This window comes from Nannospalax galili, unplaced genomic scaffold (genome assembly GCF_000622305.1).
Source record: "Nannospalax galili isolate Female #2095 unplaced genomic scaffold, S.galili_v1.0 scaffold255, whole genome shotgun sequence".
Taxonomy (NCBI): domain Eukaryota; kingdom Metazoa; phylum Chordata; class Mammalia; order Rodentia; family Spalacidae; genus Nannospalax; species Nannospalax galili.
The window spans coordinates 3,756,956-3,775,950 of NW_008338999.1; the positions used below are offsets into that span (position 1 = coordinate 3,756,956).

An 18,995-nucleotide genomic window follows, 5' to 3' on the forward strand; every position below is an offset into this window, starting at 1 on the left:
ATTCTCTCTTTCATGCTATGTGGTTAAGGACTGGAATTGAACTGAATTAGCCATTTACTTACATAACTGATTTCTTCATTAGACTTTAATCTTTGTTTCAAAGATTGATTCATATTTATATTTATTTATGTGTTTGAGTGAGTGTATACCTCAAGCATGTGGGTACCCGAGGAGGACGGAGGAGGCCACTGAATCTTCTGGAGCTGGAGTTACAGGCACCTGTGAGTCATTTTTTGTGGGTGCTGGGGAAAGAAACTGGGTCCTTTGGAAGAGCAGGAAGTGCTTTAAACCGCTGAGCCACCTCTCCAGTCCTGACTTCAATACTTTAATGGTAATTTTTATGTTTTAATTCATATATACAAGCTTATTTTAATTTTCAAATACTAAGACTTTAAACTTTATGTTTCTATTGCAGAATTTTTAAAAACATATCTCCTCTTGTATAACTTTTTTTCTGATAGCATCTGAATCTCCAAAGGTAACAATCTCTAACAAACTGTAACAATAATACAAAAAAAACAAATATTTGTAGAGCAGGCTCTGCACTGAATGTTCTATAAATTCTCTTGCTTAAACTTTCCCATAACCCAACAGAATAGCAAGTCCAATCATCATTATTTATTTATTAAGTTCCTTATTTACCACTGAGAAGATCATACCCAGGAGGGATGGTATAAATTGCTAAAGGTCAGTTTCAAAGCACTGCAACTGGGTTTGAAATCCATTCTTTAATTCAGAGCCCAAATTTATCAGCACTACATTCTACCTCCTTGTGTATCCGCTCTAGTACCTTCCCAATGTCAAGTGCTGGGTCCGACAGCTGGCACTCAATAAGTGGTAATTGAGGAAAATTAACTAATGTAATTTAAGTGAAGCTCTCTTCAGACATTTATGAGAATCATTGAAAGCCCAACAAGGATATCCTTAAATAACAGCATTTATCTAAAAATATATTAAAAGAAATTATATATCCTCAGTTGCAACAACTGTGTGTATGCATTCATGCTATAATATGATACGAAATAATTTTTATAATTTTAAAACGCTAGAGATAGTATTGCAGTTCCCCCAAACTAGAATGGAATATGACAATTATTTTGAACTTTCATTTGTGAATTTACTTTTTAAATTGCAGAAGTTTTAATTTTCTCTTTAAAGATTTTATGTGTGTGTGCACACGTGTGCTTGCACATGCATGAACATGCATTGCACATGTGAATGTCACTTCCTGTGGAGGACAGAAGAGGGCTTTGGACCCCCTGGAACTGAAGTTACAGGTCATTGTGAGCTATCTGACGTGGGTGCTGGAAATCAAACTCTGGTCCTCTGGAAGAGTAGCAAGTGCTTAGATGCTCAGCCATCTCTTCAGGCCCTCAGAAATTTTTCTTAATGAATACACTACTTTATAATGATAATAAACTTATTTAATAAGATTATTAATTTTAGCTGTTTTTAAATTTGCTTAAAATGAATTCTATCTCTTTGAATATTTTTCCTATTCAATACATGGATATAATCTTCTTTTCAACCTATAGTAATAGACAAGTACGCCAGTAGCTTGTGCAGGGAATGGCATAAGTGGGCATCAATGAAGGATCACCTAAGTCAAGAAGTATTAAGGACACCTTGAAAGAGGAAAAACACCAGAAGCAGAGGAACAAGTGGAATCCAGTGGTCAGGGACAGACACAGGAGAATTTTAGTATGTTGTGGAAAATTTATAATCAGCATTATACATTGAAGAGTTTGGGCTTTAAACCGAGTGCAGAGAAGAGCCACTGAAGGGTTTTAAGTGAGGATATTAGCATCAATCTCATCTTTTAGAAGGATGAATGGTTGCAGGTTTGGGGCACTGGATTTGAAGGTGAAGATACTTTCAAGAGAAGTCATGAAAACCAGAATACAGACAGTATGGAAAAAGAAAACTCTCATGCTGTCTTTAGCCCCTGGAAGCCATGTCAGTGCTTAGCACTTTTCATCTAACACCTTAGCAGGAAGGTAGAGGTGTTGATTCTACTTAGCAGAAACTTTTGCCTACCTTCCATCCCAACTTCATTTTAAAATGTATTTCACCACCTAGTTTGACAAGTCTGAATCCTTCAGCCACATCTAAAACTCTATTGAGCATGAAAATTTTAATATATCAGACATTATCATTCCTAGAAGTATGTAGTATTAAAGCAGTGTGTGTTTATCTTCATCTTAATAGTTTGTTTCATTAATAAGTGGAAGTTACTTGAAATGACTATTCACTTTGAAATTTTGTTTATTATTTTATTATTTAATGTGTATGAGTGCCTGTATGCAAGCACAGTTGTGTTGTGCAATTCCCACGGAGGTCAGAAGATGGCGTCAGATCCTGTGGAGTTAAGGAGAGTTGTTAGCTGCCATGTGGGTGCTGGGAACTGAACCCAGGTCCTCTGAAAGAGCAGCCAGTTCTCTTAACCACTGGCCCCACTCTCCAGCCCCAGACTATTCAGTTTTTAGGGAAAATCTTACCAAATTCAGAGACTTAAAAAGAAGAAAAAGGAAAACATCATTAAGAATTCTTTGTGTTTTGTTTGTTTTGTTTTTTAATTGATCTATTGATCTTAGAGCTGGAGAGATGGCTCAGCAGTTAAGAACACTGAGTGTTCTTACAAGGGACCAACAGGCTAACAACCATCTGTAACTTCAGTTCCAAGGTAATCTGACACCCTCTTCTGATCTCTGTGGCACTGCATAACACGGGTAAACTTACATAAAACAAGTAATACATTCATATGCATAAAATAGAACAAATAGGGCTGGAGAGATGGGTCAGTGGTTAAGAGCAGTGACTGCTCTTGCAGAGGACCCAGGTTCGATTCCCGGGACCCACATGGAGGCTATGAACCTTCCTTAACTCCAGTTCCAGGGGAATCCAAAGCCCTTTTCTAACCTCTGAGGCATTTGCACAACACAGGTGCACCCACATACATGCAGGCAATATACTCATACACATAAAATAAATAAATAAAATATATTAAAAAATAGAACAAATAAAATATATTTTTTAGAATTGAACTGAATGTATTATTGAACAGTGATAAGCACAAGCTAGGGAGTGGAAGGAGTAAAGGATGTACTGAAACAGAGTACTATATCCTAGAATTCTATAGCATGGTGAGGGGACATGTTCTTCAATTTTACACTAAAACTACAAAAGTGAAGCTTAAAGGTGCCCAACACTTAGAATCATTAATGATCTTGATTTGACTGGTATGCACTATATACATGTGCTGAAATGTTAAACCCCATAAATATGTATATTATGGTAATCAAAATATTTTAATTGTTTAAGGAGATAAAAATATCAAGTTACTATACTGTAGCCATAAATTTGTGCATAAAAATGTTTTTTTAAATCTTAAAAATGGAGAAAAAATTCTTTAGAATGATCATATAAGAGATTGCAAAGCAACAATCATAAAATATATTTATAGACACCCAGCACTGCAGAAGTGAATTCCACACATTCTTGGAGTTTCATTGCATCCTGCTAGAAGACCCACCTTTTATCCCTGGGTTCTACATGCATCCCTTCAAGGAGATGTCATGCTGCTCAGTAATATAGCTAGTCAACCAAAAATTGTGACTCCCCACAAAAAATTTAAAAACTAGGGACTGGAGAGTTGGCGTAGCAATTAAAGGCACTGACTGCTCTTGCAGAAGACCCTCTATGGACACTGCACAACATTGGTGAACTTACATACATGTAGGCAATATACTCATACACATAAGATAAAATAAAAATAAAATATTTTTTAAGAAGATTTAAAAACTAAACTAAGTTTATCAAAATGTTTATGGAGATACAGTCAACTGGATACATATAAAAAAATGAAGCATCAAACCCCACTTAAATAGTGTATAAGTATGGCTGCATTCAATAATGTGGTGTCATAAAGAGAAAAATGTGTGTCTTCTCACACACTAATGACTATCTTTAATTGTGCTTTTTTGAGAAGCGCTTCTTTTTCTTAAACTGTACTTTTTTTTACTTTTTTCATAAAATGTCACATTACATGTATTAGAAAATTCAGTTCCATTTGTTTGTTTTAATATGGTCACTCAGTAAATCAGAATACATTACCCTTATGTTGATTTGTCTGAGTAATTTAATGTCTAACCATCCTAACTCGGAGCTCCAGAGAGCATTGAACATTGGAATCATAACTATTAACTATTGTAGTTGGGAGAGATTTGGGAAGGCATGTTAGATTTAAAAGCAATAAATTTAAACTAGAGGCTGGACAGCCACATGAATATGTCTGTTGAACTGGAAAAGCAGGTTAGAACTACACATGAATATATCCAACACACACCTGCACAAAAAGTGGCCTGGTGAAAATTTAGTTCAGGGGGTTCTACAGGAAGGCTAGGATTGTGAATCTTCACAGTGCTCTGAACAAAATAGTTGATTTAGAAAATAAGAATACAGGGTGACAGAAAAATGGTCCAAAAAAGAGGCTGTTAGTGCCAGGCAGCTAGTCTCTGTGTTTCCAAGGCCATGAGGGTTGTTAAATCATTGTGCAGCCATCTTTGCATCATTATTGAGACTGGAGCCTGACCCCATACCAAACTGTTCTTTCCTTGAGTCCCGGGAGTTCTTCATGTTAAAACTGCTTTCTATTTTTCTTTGCCACTCTTCGTCCCTTTTTTCATATAACTGAGTTTTATAGCATTTTAAAATTTGAGATTTGGCATCTCTGCGACTGCTTTCTGAACCATAACTTCCCCTCACTGCAAAGTCATAGTCAGCTTGCATTCTTTCTTGGGGTTCTGCATTTCTGGAGCACCATGCTATGGTCCAGATACCACATCTTAAGGCCCACTACTTGCAGATGTCCAGGATGAGGTAAGAGAAGGTCCATAAATTATACATAAGAACCATGAGGCAAACAGTATCAAGATGATACAAATGAACTGCAATGTATCAAGTCTAACAAGGGTCCTGTTGGAATATATAGCAAAATAAAAACTCAACGTAAATAGTCACCGCGATGGGGAAAAAATTGAAAGAAATCTTTTTTAAAAAAAATGCATTGTGCAAACATATGAGAAACAAAACCAAAAGAAGGGAGGCAATGGGCCTGTTGTAACTACAGTCATTCTTCAGTAGGAAAGAGAATTAGAGCAAACTACCAAGGACACTAAACATAAATGAGGAAATTAATCAGATTATAGAGAAGAATTAGTCAAAAATCAACACTGAACTCTAACAGCTTTAGTTTTTTACCCCAAGATCACATAGTCACCGCACCAGAGAATGTTCAATTTTATATTTCAGCATCTTTGCATTTTAAATCTTTCCATAAAACTATTTAGTTTACAAAAATTGCAGTTGAACCAAAGCTCTTTAATGGTTTGTTTTCTGTCCATTTTGACACAACAAATTTAGAACTTGATAGGACTTCGACTAGCCCAAAAGGACAGACCAAACAGTTTACTGGACTATATAGGTTCATTGTGAATATAATTCGAGTTCTTATCATACTGAGCATCCTCAAGTGTTATGCATGTAGTATTCATGGTTTAAGCCACTGCCAAATACTTTGAATGTGGCAAGACTACAAACTTCATGGCAGTCCACTAACAGAAATGCATAATGCATTTTTAATCAACTAAATGATTTTACTAACAAGTTTGCCTGTTAGAAATTGTATCCAAGTAAATAAATGGACATATGAAACATGTCCATATATGTTATAGAAATGTACATACTGGTCTAGAGAGCTGCCTTAGTGGGTAAGACTGCTTGCTGTGCAAGCATGGGAAGCAGCCTTCAAATTCTCAACACCAATGTAAAAGTGGGGGGGCAGGTTAGCTGCACACACCTCTAATCTCAGCACTGGTGGGGAGAGACAGGATGATCAGTGCAGCTTAATTCATCGAGAGACTTAAGTGAACAAGGCAGACTGTTATGAGCAAGACACTCATGTCCTCCGGTCTTCTGGGTGCACACAGACATGTGCACCTACATACCAATGTGCAAATATACCACACACATACACACACACACACACACACACACACACAGAAAACATTCATACAGGTGAATATTAAAAGTGAAAAAGTCCTTATTAGAAAAAGCGTAACTGGCCTTGATGACAAATCCCTACCTGTATGTATTTGTGAATGTGCCAAGAAGCCTGCTTTCCATCGTTCACGGACTCCACCGTAGTGTTCGCCATACCCACAACATCACCACCTGCAAACACCCATGGTTCACTGGTTTGCATAGTTTCAGGATCTACTTCTGGGAGACCCCATCTGTTAAACTGTATGGGACTCAAGGCTTCTTTCACTGAAAATAAAGGGAAAGACAACAGGTAATGACCAATAGGTGTATCACGAAAGAAGTTGAAAATTAAGAAAAATTATAGTTTAATTACTGTTCTAGGGATTCAAGCAACTGTTTTTAAGGAATAAGGAAAATAAAAAGTTGAGAAAATACCAGAACTAACGTATTAAAGTACATGGACTTAACCTACTTAAAATATATCTCACATGTAGAAATTAAAAAGATTTGAGCACTATTTCAGAGCTTGTATGGTATCCAAGGAGAGGACGATCCACAAAGAAGTACAGCTTTGAAATCCATGTAAAAAAAAGTTTTCTAAAATGTATTTATCCATAAATTTGTCACTGTCCACATGAGTCTAGTCTTGTTCCTGAGTGCCACGGGTGCAGCTTATATAGTTAAGTTATGGATTCCAGTCAAAGTCCAATCTCTTCTTCTTATAACAAGAAATTTAATAAAGCAAAATAATAGAGCATTACACATGGTCACAAAATCATTTGCTCCTACTTTTAAACAATTTGTTGGACCTGGTATACAGTCATGTGGAACTAAAGTATCTACTTTCTTTGTTTCATAAAAGCCAGCAGATACAAATATCATTAGTTCTTTGTGCAAATCCTCTGTAAATTCTTTTATAATTATTTGATAAAAATACTGTGTCTCACGTAACCTAAAGATGTCATGGGAAATGGAATGGGTTGAATTCCCTTAAAAAAAATCACATAAAGGAAATTTTGATTGGAATTATGGTCCTGAGCTTGGGAAGAGAAAGGTTGTCCATGAGAAGAAAGAAGAAAGATAACACCCAGGGAGCAAAGTGTGCTGGGGGTTCAGGGTTGAATGTTCTCTCTGGGTATCCTGTCATGATTTCAAGTGTAGTATCTGGATGTAAACAAAAGGAATTACTGTGTATTCCAAATCAAAAGAGAGAGACAGAGAGACAGAAGTAGAAGGACTGAGATAGAAAGGGGGGGCATAGGAAGGGAGGGAAAGGGAGAGAGAAAGAGAGAAACCAAAGAAATGCTTGCAAGGACTTGAATTAGGAACTTTAATTTTTGAATGCACTAATAAATCATGTAATATAATGAAATATGAACAAAAGGTCTAGCCTGACATCTAAAACCAATATTTTCCCAAAGCAAAATAGAAAACACTAGACACCATAAAATGAGCATGGTGAAAATACAGAGAATAAGGAATTATCAGGTGTCTAGCTCCAATTGATCCATCTACAGTGAAATCCCATACCTGATGCTTAGGGAACATCATGGAAGAGGATTTGGAAAGACTGTAAGAGCCAGAGGACCAGGAGCCCTATTGCTAGATGGTGTCTTCTTGACACAGGGAAGCTTCACCCATGAAAGCTCAGAAATATGGTTGCCTAAACAAGACCTGCACAAAACCACTCCAGCTGATGTACCAACATGGGTGGAGAAAAATTTGACAAGGTCCAACCCCTAGATGAAGACCTACAAGCAATCAAAGGCTGTTGAGGGAGGAATAACAATATTCCCCAGGGATGAGATCCCTGATAGGTTTCCAAGTCCTAAATGTTCAGCTCTAGGCACATGTACATATGAGCAACACTAACTGAACTCAGTGGGGTTTTTATCTATATATCTATATTTATCTATATTTTCTATCTATACATCTATAGCTATCTAGTCATCTATAGCTAGCTATTCATCTATCTAGCTAAGTATATGTATATATGTGTGTATATATATATGTGTGTGTATAACAATAATAATTATAGAAAATGAGGTTATGCATTTGTGAGGGAGCATGGGAAATATGGGAGAAGTTGGAGGGTAGGAGTGAGTTGTGGAAATGATGTAAACATAGTATGCTCATGTATAAAATTCTCAAAAAATTAAAATGAAAAAAGAGCCCTGTTATTTATTTGTAGCTTTCTATTTAAAGAAGTAGAAGAAGACAGCTATTCTTGGATTAGCGCTAACTGAAGAATAGAAGTGTGTTTATGTGTCTTGCTCCTGTACTACAGCGCCACATAGAGTGCCTGGGCTTTAGAGGACACTGGGCTGGCTTGATGGATGCGTCAATGAATGAGTGCATGAGTCAAAGCTATCATAGTCAGGTTGCTATTTAAAAATCTTCTGCTATTTGTATTTCTTATGCTATTTCACCTTTCATCAAGAGTAAAATTAAATATTCATGTAATTATTTTCAATGCAGAATGGCATTTTGAAATTTTTCTAATGTCTTTAAAAGGTCACATGAAAAGAGACCTTTATCATTGTTCCCCATTGCATAACAGATCATCACTACCATCTGTTGACAGTTACTTGAGTTGCAAGAAAGTCGATAGTGAATGTGGCTCATCAATTCAACATATTTCAATACATCATCGTTGAGTGGCACATATAGTAAGTTTTATAAACATAGGCCAAGAGTCCTAAATAATTATCTTCAACAAGAAGTGATCTTATTTGTCTAAAATTTTGATACAATTTTGGTCCAAAGAGACCAAAGATGGTTTTAAAACAGGAAAGAATTCAAAATTATTTCACTAGATCAGAGAACTTTTATACATTTAATCTCATTTTTTGACAGGAAAAAAAATCCCTGAATGCAAAGTACAGATTTCACTCTGAGCTTGAGCAAAGTAGGGATAATGTACTTAGTTACTATTTTCTACAACATCTATTACAGACATATATAATATATTGCAAAGGCACTGAAGTTTAAAGTAAGGACTCCCAAGCCTGGGCCTGTTGTGAGGTCTTACGACTAACATGAAATTTGTAAATATTCCTTTCCATTTTTGTAAAAATTTTGAAGTACTGGAGATTGAACCCAGGATTTTGTGCATGCCAGCAAGTACCTTACCACTGAGCTATATCCCCAAACCTTAAAATATTCATTTTCATAAAAGGGAGCACTTACATTAGATACATTTTGGCCTCACAAAATTTGGAACCACTTGACCCAAAATATTAGATTCATAATTGTGAATGAATGTTCCCATACACACTCTTTTCAGAATTAGTTCTTTCTTCAATTTATGGTTCGCTGATAGATCAGACTTAACCTGAATATCAGCTGTTTTAATCATTTTGTCATTTGTAAAATCCAGCTAACCTCATTAAAATATCAAATAATTCTTTGATTCTATATTCCAAACTAGAAGTATTCATCTTTGAAATTAAAAAATGATCTTAGCTTTCTGTCAGAAATTACTCATGGAATTGCCTCCTGCTCTTTCTAAAGGCCTTCAAGTTTAGCATGTGTCTAATTTCATTTCAGAAATTCAAAATAAATGAAAGCGCACACAAAGCTTTGATATTATGACTATCAATCAAAATAGAGATCATTTGCATTGGTTTTAATATTTAATGTTGGACTTGTTAGTATCTACAAGAAGACCACTGAAAAAGGAGAAGACAGACAAATATATAAAAATATAAAAACAAGTCAGAAATGCTTTCTTTCTTTGGCACTGAGCAGCTATGCTAAGAAAGATTACTATAGCATCTCAGATGACAAGAAACTAGAATCATTTCCCTATAGATAGAGTAAACTTTGATTAAACATATGTGATATTTATATATTATTTACAAGTTCATTAAAACTTCAGAGACTCTACATATGGTGCAAATAATAACCTTTCCTAATTTTATGGGTGTCTGTGCATGTCCTATGTACTTTTAACTGTGGGTGTGTGCTCATATGTGTGGAGAACAGAGGTTGATTGGGTATCATTCCTTGATGATATTCCACCTTTATTTTTTGACATAAAGTTTTTCTCTGAATCTGCAGCTCACTGATTGAACTAGACTGGCTGGACAATGAGCTTCCAGAATCTTCCTGTCTCTGTACCCACCAGCACCAGAGTTTCAGGCACATAAAACTGTGCTCAGCTTTATTTGGTTCTGGGGATCTGAATTCAGGTGTTCAGGCTTGGGCAGCAGACACTTTAACCAAGGAGCCATCTGTGCAACCTCATGTTTCTTAACATCAATGACTTTTGAAATATAGCCATTATTCTTACTATTTTACTGTATTTGGCAAATGCTGTAGTATCTTATCTAATACCCGTCAAGAATTTGGTAAAGAAAATCTCTGTGCAGTTTTTTATAATGTGTCAGTGAGGAATCAATTAATGAAGTTCCACATAATGAGACTTTGATCCCCTGCATCACTGTAGCCATCCTTCACAGACTCCTCATAACTCTTCTATGCTGAGACATTGACGTTGGAGTTCAATGTAAACAAACCTCAGAAGCAGGTCTCTTCTACTGCCTTGATGCAGCTTGGAAGGAACGGAGGCCCAAGTGGATGAAAAATGTATATTTACATTTGCAAACCAAATAACTGCTTGCCATTTCCTATGAAGTGTTAAATGAATATTAATAAAGGATTGTATTTTTTCTCCCTTGTTTATAAAATGAAGGAGGTAGACATTTTCTGTTATGATCATGAGATTTTCCCACAGATTTCCACAGGATTTTATCTTGATGGAGACAGACATGTGTCCCAGCAGCTCCATAGTTGAATAGAAAAAGAGCTTTAAAAAGAGCCCCCTAACATGCTTATTCACAGTCCATATTATTCTGTAAATGATGGGAAATATGCTAACTGATATGGTGCCTTGAATTTTATGCAGTCTTTAAAAAGAACGAAAACATCCTTAATTCATCCCAAACATTCAAGATTTATGTTAATTTTCTGCTTTAATTACTACTGTGTTCAAATGAGCTTATTTAAAAAACAAAGGCACTCCGAGATAGCTTTATAACAAGAAATGGTTTTGAAATAGGAACTTTTCGTCAATTTAATGTTATGCATGAAATGATTTTTTTTTACATGGACTTAATTGTATTGTGACACACGAGTTCTTCAATAAGCCACAGCTTAAAATTGCAGAAGCTGGCCCTCGGGGACACATCACCAGCAGATGCAGATTGCCAAGGTCAATTAAACTGATATAGCTGTGCTGTCATACATGTAGACGAGAAACCCACAAGCATATGACAAGTATATTTCCAAGTATTTATAAAAAGATGTTGAAGGCACTATATTTTAGTACATAAATAAAAATTAATTCTCCATAAACAATACCACAGAAATCACAATGAAAAAGAATTAGTATTTGAAGAGTTTGACATGTTGTGAAGAAACAGACAAAAAAAATCTTTTAATAGTTATAGCAAAATATTATTTTGAAAATATAGATAAACCCATTTCATGAATGTTGTTTAATTTTATACCAACAATGACCCAGGAGGAATAAAGCATGAGAGATAAAGCAAGGTGAGGCTGTAATTCAAAATCTCATCCAGGTAAAATAGTTCTAACCATGGAGTCAGGACATGGGAGTTTTATTTAAATACACAAATAACCCAATTTTTATCCATATCTCCCTTATTAAGGCCTGTTTCCTACTGTTTTTCTCTTTCACGTTATTTCTTTTCCTTTACCTCCCTGTTTCCTTTCCATTATCCTGGTTTCTGTAATTATGTCTGTTTGCATACTCATTTATCAGAGTCTGGTTCTAGGATCCACAAATAACTTGGAGTAAGGAAAGAATACAACCAAAGAACACCTCCAACTGACGTCAAGTTGAATGACACACTCTGTATCCCCTGGTCTTCCATGTGCCCCTAAGTGTTGTCATCAGGATTCCTTCCCCAAATCCAGTGGGAACCAAAGTGAGGATCTGTCGTCTTCCTTTTCTAAGTCCCTGAGAAGGTCACCTTGACTGCACCTTCCTCTCCTCTGGCATTTGAGATATTTCTTTTTCTCTCTACTATACAGCATCTCTCACCTTCTCTGCTCCTCTCCTATTTTCAAAAGCTTTGCTCCTCTTTCCTCATAGTCATATTTTTTATAACTTCTTTTACTCAGTGTAGTAGAGTAATTCACACTCACTGCCTACTTTTCTCACCACCCAATGATGCCTTCCAGTCTGTCCATCCAATTAAAATACAGTCCGCATGTTCCACAAATTCTGTGGCCCTGTCCTCTTCTCCCCTTCCTGTAGCATCCAGCCATTGTGTTGGATTACCTTTGCTGTCTCTTCTTTTTACACATGCAGGATGCGCTTTGTTCGCACTATCACCGTTTTTGAATCGTCCCTGGGGTTCTAGGTATTTCCACCTCTAAATTTTCTTCTTTCCAGCTCTCAAATATTTAGTTCACTGTACTCTCTCCATTAGAAATTACAGTCATTTTCAGTCTTGAACTTGGTCTTAAAGAAAATAAGCTCAGGCTCCACCTTGAGCACTTCTATTTGGGCCCTCCTTGCCTGATAGACATTATAATTGGGATACTCTACTGTTCCTTCCAAGTTGTCACACCCAAACTCAGACCACAAGTTTTCCCTGCTCCTTCCCTCATTTCATGATTACCAGTGAGCTGAATCTTTCCCTTGTAGTCACTGTGACTTCTGCACTGTAGTCACTGTTAAGACTTTTGCTACTCTCCGCACAGCCTTGAGAGAACTGACATTTTTTTCTTTGTTCTTCTCTCAAGGGAAGCTTTTTCCTGTTTACTACAAAACATTGAAGCTATCACATGGGAACTCACTTCTCTTCCCAACATCCAAACTACAAAGCAACAGTCTATGTCTCTTCCTTTACTCTTCCTCTTATTAGGAGCCAGTGACTTGGCATGGGCCTCAACACCCTCTTGTTGTCCATTGGAGAGACTGTGCTCCCCAGGTCATCTCCTCTTTTCCCTCTATCATGGGAATACTACCTCTATCCCATGATAGAAAACTACCTCTATCTACCTCTATGGTAGAACTCTCCAATAAACAGTTGCATGTATCCACAGTACCACAGTATCATAGTATCTTCCGTTTTGAAAGTATCCTTCCTCACCTTAATTTAAGGCTAAGTACAAGGTAAGCTGGGTGAGGAACCCAGAGAAAAAACATAGGAGAAGTCCTTCCTCTTGGGTTTATGCAAGAGTAGATGTCTTGCTTGCCTTTTGCTAGCCTTGATATTCTGTCAGCATTCAAAGATGACCATGTCCTTGTCCTGAAAGTCCTTTGGCTGGGTTCTCACCACATCACTGTGCTGTTCCACTTCCACACGATTTTTAAAAATGGCCATTGCAGTGTTTATTCCTATTTTCTTCCCTCCCAAGTGTTCTAAAGACAGATCTTAAATATGCTGGCATGATCTTTGAACCTTGTGTGTCTATTCTCACTCTGCACACATACCCAGGTCTGTGAACCCCTCTGATTAGCTTTTTTTACTACGTGCTTTTTACATTCTATTCATGTTGCCCTTACTCAATGTTAAGAGAAGCAAACAGCACTTATAGATTCTTTGCAGTTGGCAGGCATAATAGTGGATATTTCCATATATTATTTAATTTCAATCACAAAACAGCCATTGAGGGTAAATATTGCCATCGTCATACAGATAAGAGGTGGAAGAGACAGTGTTCGAATTGAATTATTTCTGACCCCAAAGCTTTCCTTGCTTCTTACCCTGGTTTGGGGGCAAGGTATAGCCAGATTGTATGGGCTAACGAACACTCTCAGGATACTTCATAGCTGGAGATCAGGGAATAACGAAAATGAACAGGCCAATGTCTAAGAGACAGGAAGTAGCCCTAGTCTTGACCAACAGACACAGCCTCTAGGTCATCATTCCACTGGTTTGGTTTCTTTCCCTTTCTGTGAAACCAGGTATTGTGTGATGTTATTTACATTATTATTTTGTCTCCACTACTCCTGAAGTTCCTAGGACTATATCTACATCACCTGCTTCTCCTGAATCTAGAAAAATCACTGCCACAAAAGAGGAACCTGATAAATGCTGTTTCTATTTTGTTGTTTTTGGCTTAGAGTCCCTTATTCCACTTATTTAGCATTCATAGTACACAGTGTTAAGTCTTGATTAATCAATTTTCTTGCAGGTCTTATTTCTACAGTGAAAGAGCCTGTTCATTGTGAGGAGGAAACGCAAATATTTCTACTTTGAAAAGTTTCTAGGGTGGCAAACACACAATCTAGGAAAAAATAGCTTCATGGCCACTCTCTTTTGATTGATTTAACTCTTTGATTTCCTTACTGATCTGCTTTGAATGTTTTCAGTGTGGTTTATTTGTAGAATTCAGACAAGGTAAAAGTAAGGATTTGATTTTCTCCCCCATGCTCAAGGTAAACAGGCTCCCCAAGCTAAATTGAAAGGCCAGATGTCGATGGAAGCCTTTAGCGGCAGCTTTGCCCTCCTTGTGTTCTACTGGGAGTTTCATTTCCATTTCCTAAACTGACCAAATAATCAATTCAGAATTAAAAGCGTGCAAGCACTTCACCTTGATTTGCTTATTTCTCCACAATAATTCCATCTATTTAAGACTCTGAAATCCTTGAAGATTTGATTTCATTTTCTCTGGAAAAGATCTCCTCAAGGAGGTCAGCACTCTTGAAGTAAATATATGGGGATTGTTTTCAGTTTCTCTGTTGGATTCCCAAACGCTGCACTTTGATTTGCTTATTTATATTCAATGTTACCATCTACTTAACATCACAAACTCCTTGAAGGAATAGATCATCCTTTAATCTGATTTGGACCATAATCATCATAATTCTATGCATATTTGGGTGCTTAATACTTCTTGATAATTATGAGACAGTGAAAAAATTAGGCTACTGAGATATTTTACATGCAATTCCCTGTGAGAGGAAAAATTTTAAATGCTGAATGATACCACCAAGTGATATAAACAGAGAAAGGGGTTAAGAAAAATGTCTAATATAAAAATCCCTATTTGCTGCATTTAAAGCATAAACAAAAACATGTAGAAAGCCAAGAGTAGATTATACTACTTGTGAAAACAATGTTATTAAAATATAAGTGAATACCAAAAAAAATATTTTAATTAACAAAATCAATCAAATGGAAAAGATTTCCTAAATAGAGCTTTAAAAGTAAGTCTGTGTGTTTGACTGCCATGACTAATTATGTATCCATGTAATGTGTGTTCAATTTGGGCTTATTTAAATAGCAGAAATGCTCATTAGCTTCAGTATATCTGTGAAGCTTCAGTAAACAGTTTAATGGTTTTTATGTTTAACCAATTTCATAAGTTCCTGTAATTTTAGCTTTAGCAGCTCATTAATGTTATTTTTGATATCCATCTTACAGCTTTTTTCCCTTGTCAATCGTCAGTAGGCACACTTTGATGCAACCTTAAAATACACAGTAGAGTTGTGTTTAAACAATTTTAATACACAAGTAAATGCAGAATTCAAAACATAGCTTCCTTATATAGCCAAGTTATCATGCCATCGAATAGATTTTTGGTATTGGCAAAAGCTGCACTCAACAGTGTTTATAAGGATAATATTGGAAATTATTATTGAGTGCTTTCATGATCTTATGGCTGGTTCTGGGCTAGCAGGCATCTATTACCTTTTTGGAGACCCACCAGAATAGCTATGATATCAGTACTATAGCTAGACAGAAATGTTACCCAGGCCACACACTTAGGATGTGAAACCAAACTACAAATCAGCTACACATACATAGTCTAGAAATACAACGGGACATGCAGAGGTGCACATACAGACTTTGGGATATTAGACATTGTCAGAAGATTGTGTAAAGCTTTGGAAGAAAGACTGCAAGTACATTAGAAAACAAAGTCAACAATGGAGCTTTTACAGTAGCTTCAAGAATAACTCAAAATAAAGCTCAGAAAGACTCATTTGGGTTACATGAGAGTCAAAATGTTTCTGAGCCTCGAGTCAAGCAGAAAGCTAGCTTTAGGAAATATCAAATACTGAAGAAATAAACTATATGTAAGTCACTAAGTCTGCTTATCTGGAGTTCAATGAGCAGTAAAAACATTTATGTGCAAAAGGTACAGTGAAAGGCATTCAGGATAAGGAGTGGTGAAGATATAAGTGATAAATGTGAGCTATTCTTCCCACAAATTTAATGATAATCACATAGGAAAAGAATTAATCCATTGGCTTAGATTCATGTATTCAATTAGCAAATACTTGTCTAATAACATTCATCTAAATATTGATGTAGGCATTCATTATAATACATAAAATATAAAAGACATGTCCTTGTGGGTTGTATATTGCAGAAGACAAAAAAATAGAAAAACAATAAGCAAATAAAGAACCACACGATAGAAAGAAGGGCTATGTGAAGAACAACATTAAAAAGACATGGGAGGATGGAGGAGAAGAAGTGGGCTGGGAGCTTGAGCTCATAGGAGGGATGGAGGGTCAGAGAGCGCCTTCTTGAAGAAAATGACACCAGGTCTGGAACACGGAGTGTAAGAATGAGCTAATCAAGTGAAGATGACCCAAAGGCAGATCATTACAGATTCAGGGGCCTCAAGCACCAGGTCTTTAGGACTAGACAGGAGGTGCGATGTGGTGGAGGAAAAGGAGGAGAGGAAGGGGAAAGTACTTAGGGTGAAGGCAGGAAGCTCAGTGCTCCTGTCAGAAGTACTCTATCCTAAACAAAGAAGGATACCATGGTCAGATTTGGAACTAGGAATTGAAATGATAGAATGATCTGTGATATATCACAGAGGTGAGACAGGAAAGAAGGCAGCTAGTCAGAGGAAGCTACTGTCAGTGCAAGTGGAAGTGCCCAGTGTCACAACAGGTTTCTTGGGCTTCATGGGGCATGTCAGAGAAGCATCATTTACACTGGGTTTTTGCCTTTATTTTGAATTTTCTATAGAAATGAAGCAGTAATTTCATTCTTTTCACCCAAACATTTATCTACCTTTAAATCCATTTATCCATCCACTCAAGCAGTGACTACTTACTGATCTAGAAATTGTTTCGAGGGACCCTGGATTAAAATATAAGCAAATTGCTTTACCACTGAGATTAGGCAAAATAAGCAACAAAATAGGAGAACAGGGACGAGTCCAGAAGGAGGCTGAGGAAATGCCACAGTCCTTGTGTGTGTGTGAAGGGACACACCTGCCCTTTAGGTAGCTGATATCTGCCAAATCTGGAATAAATCCAGGTGCCTGGGCCTAATATTAGAAAACACTTTATGATTTTGCAGTTGTATGCGTTTCCTTACCTGAACCACTATTTCTCATGACAGACATCATGATGCAGTCAAAAGGACTAGTTTATGCGGTTGTACATCTGGGTCCCATCACTATAGTCTGCCTTCCCTGACTCTCTTCTCTCACTTCCTATCCACTCCTTATCTCTACCCCAAATGCCACCGCCCCTGAAATACCCTTCTATGGATCTTGCAGTACAAAGCTTTTTCTCATCCTGTGTGTCAGATGACCACCAGTGTATTTGCTTCTCCTTAAGCCACTTTCTGCCCAGTGACAATGTTCATGTTGCTGTCCACAGTGACAACATGGTCATATTTGTGTGCCTTGAACACCTAACAGAATACTGTATAATTACTAAATACAGAATGCAAAGATAGGGAGTCAGACCCTACAGGTTTTCAGTAGGGTAGATTAGAAAGATATCAAAATTAAACTGAAGCTTTTGGTTATACTATCACCATCAGAAGATAAAATACTTAGATTCAGAAGTATGATAGTATTACAATGATACTGATGATGTAGAACTTCAACTTGGCAGAAACATGCAAATACAAAGGGAAAACACATGGCCATGATAAACCAAGAAAATAGGCAATGTTCTTTACAGAAGGCCTGGGAAATGGTAGATATTTACCAAACACACACTACCTTGTGTTTGACACATATTTACACTGGGGGGAAAGGCTATGTAAGTAGAATCCTTTTGAAAAATTCTAAAGAGCTTAATAATTACAAAATATTCTAAGTGTGGCTGTTATGGAAGAAAAGAAAGTTATGGATAACAATAATCCTTGCAGAGTTTGGGTAACACCCACGGATGGATGTGGCAGTTAATACAGGGTTCTCTGCAGCAGTGCCTGTGTTTTACATTGGACTTGGACAGCTTCTATAAGTGGTGGGAGATATTAAATATAATTAAACATTATTTTCCAATTAAACAGCAAAATGTATGCAGATCAATGCCTAAATTAACCCAAATCTACTTTAGATAAGTACACTATTATCCACTGAACAAAGAACATAAGTCCAAAGTAATTAACAAAATACATTTTATTAATAACACTACTATATAGTCTATATCATCCATTACTCTGTAATTTAACTAAGCTTAATATCTTAGTTTTACCTAGCACAGTAACTTAACATTTTCAGAAGAGTATTGCATTCGAGAATAACCTTTTCCTGACCTCTTTGGATTTTTCAATTAAAATATGCATACCTAAGAATTCAAAGTGAGCTTCCAGCTATGAGACAGACACACCTTGCTTCATGGGAACCATCCAGGGTTTGACCCAGAGAAAGAAAGACTGCTGCGTCCTTGTTCACTCCACACCTGCTCCAGATAACCTTCTCTCTTGTACAAGGATGAAGACTAAATTCTTCCTAACAGTGCCTATGTTTCCCCCTTTTTCTATTCTACCCTTACCCTCATTGCACATCTCTAGATATGTACACAATTTAGAGAGAGAAAAATTGGGAAAATAGTAGTATGTGTTTTTAAATTTTCTTTTCAAAAAAGTGAAATAAAAATAACAATATTTAAAAATAGTAACCTTTATGCAGGGTGTGGTGGCACACGCCTGTAGTCCCAATACTTGGGAGGCAGAGGCAGGTGGATCTCTGTGAGTTCAAGGCAAGGC

At 36.7% G+C, this 18,995-nt stretch overlaps 1 protein-coding gene across 3 annotated transcripts in view; it reads right to left on the bottom strand.

Moving 5' to 3' along the window:
* The window catches only part of Dpyd (dihydropyrimidine dehydrogenase), a 978,758-nt gene that overhangs the window by 499,234 nt on the left and 460,529 nt on the right, over window positions 1-18,995 (bottom strand). For all 3 annotated transcript variants that reach the window (XM_008833683.3, XM_029563832.1, XM_029563833.1), the window contains exon 12: window positions 6,143-6,327. In XM_008833683.3, coding sequence (XP_008831905.1) covers window positions 6,143-6,327 — 185 coding nt within the window. The remainder of the gene's footprint in view (window positions 1-6,142; window positions 6,328-18,995) is intronic.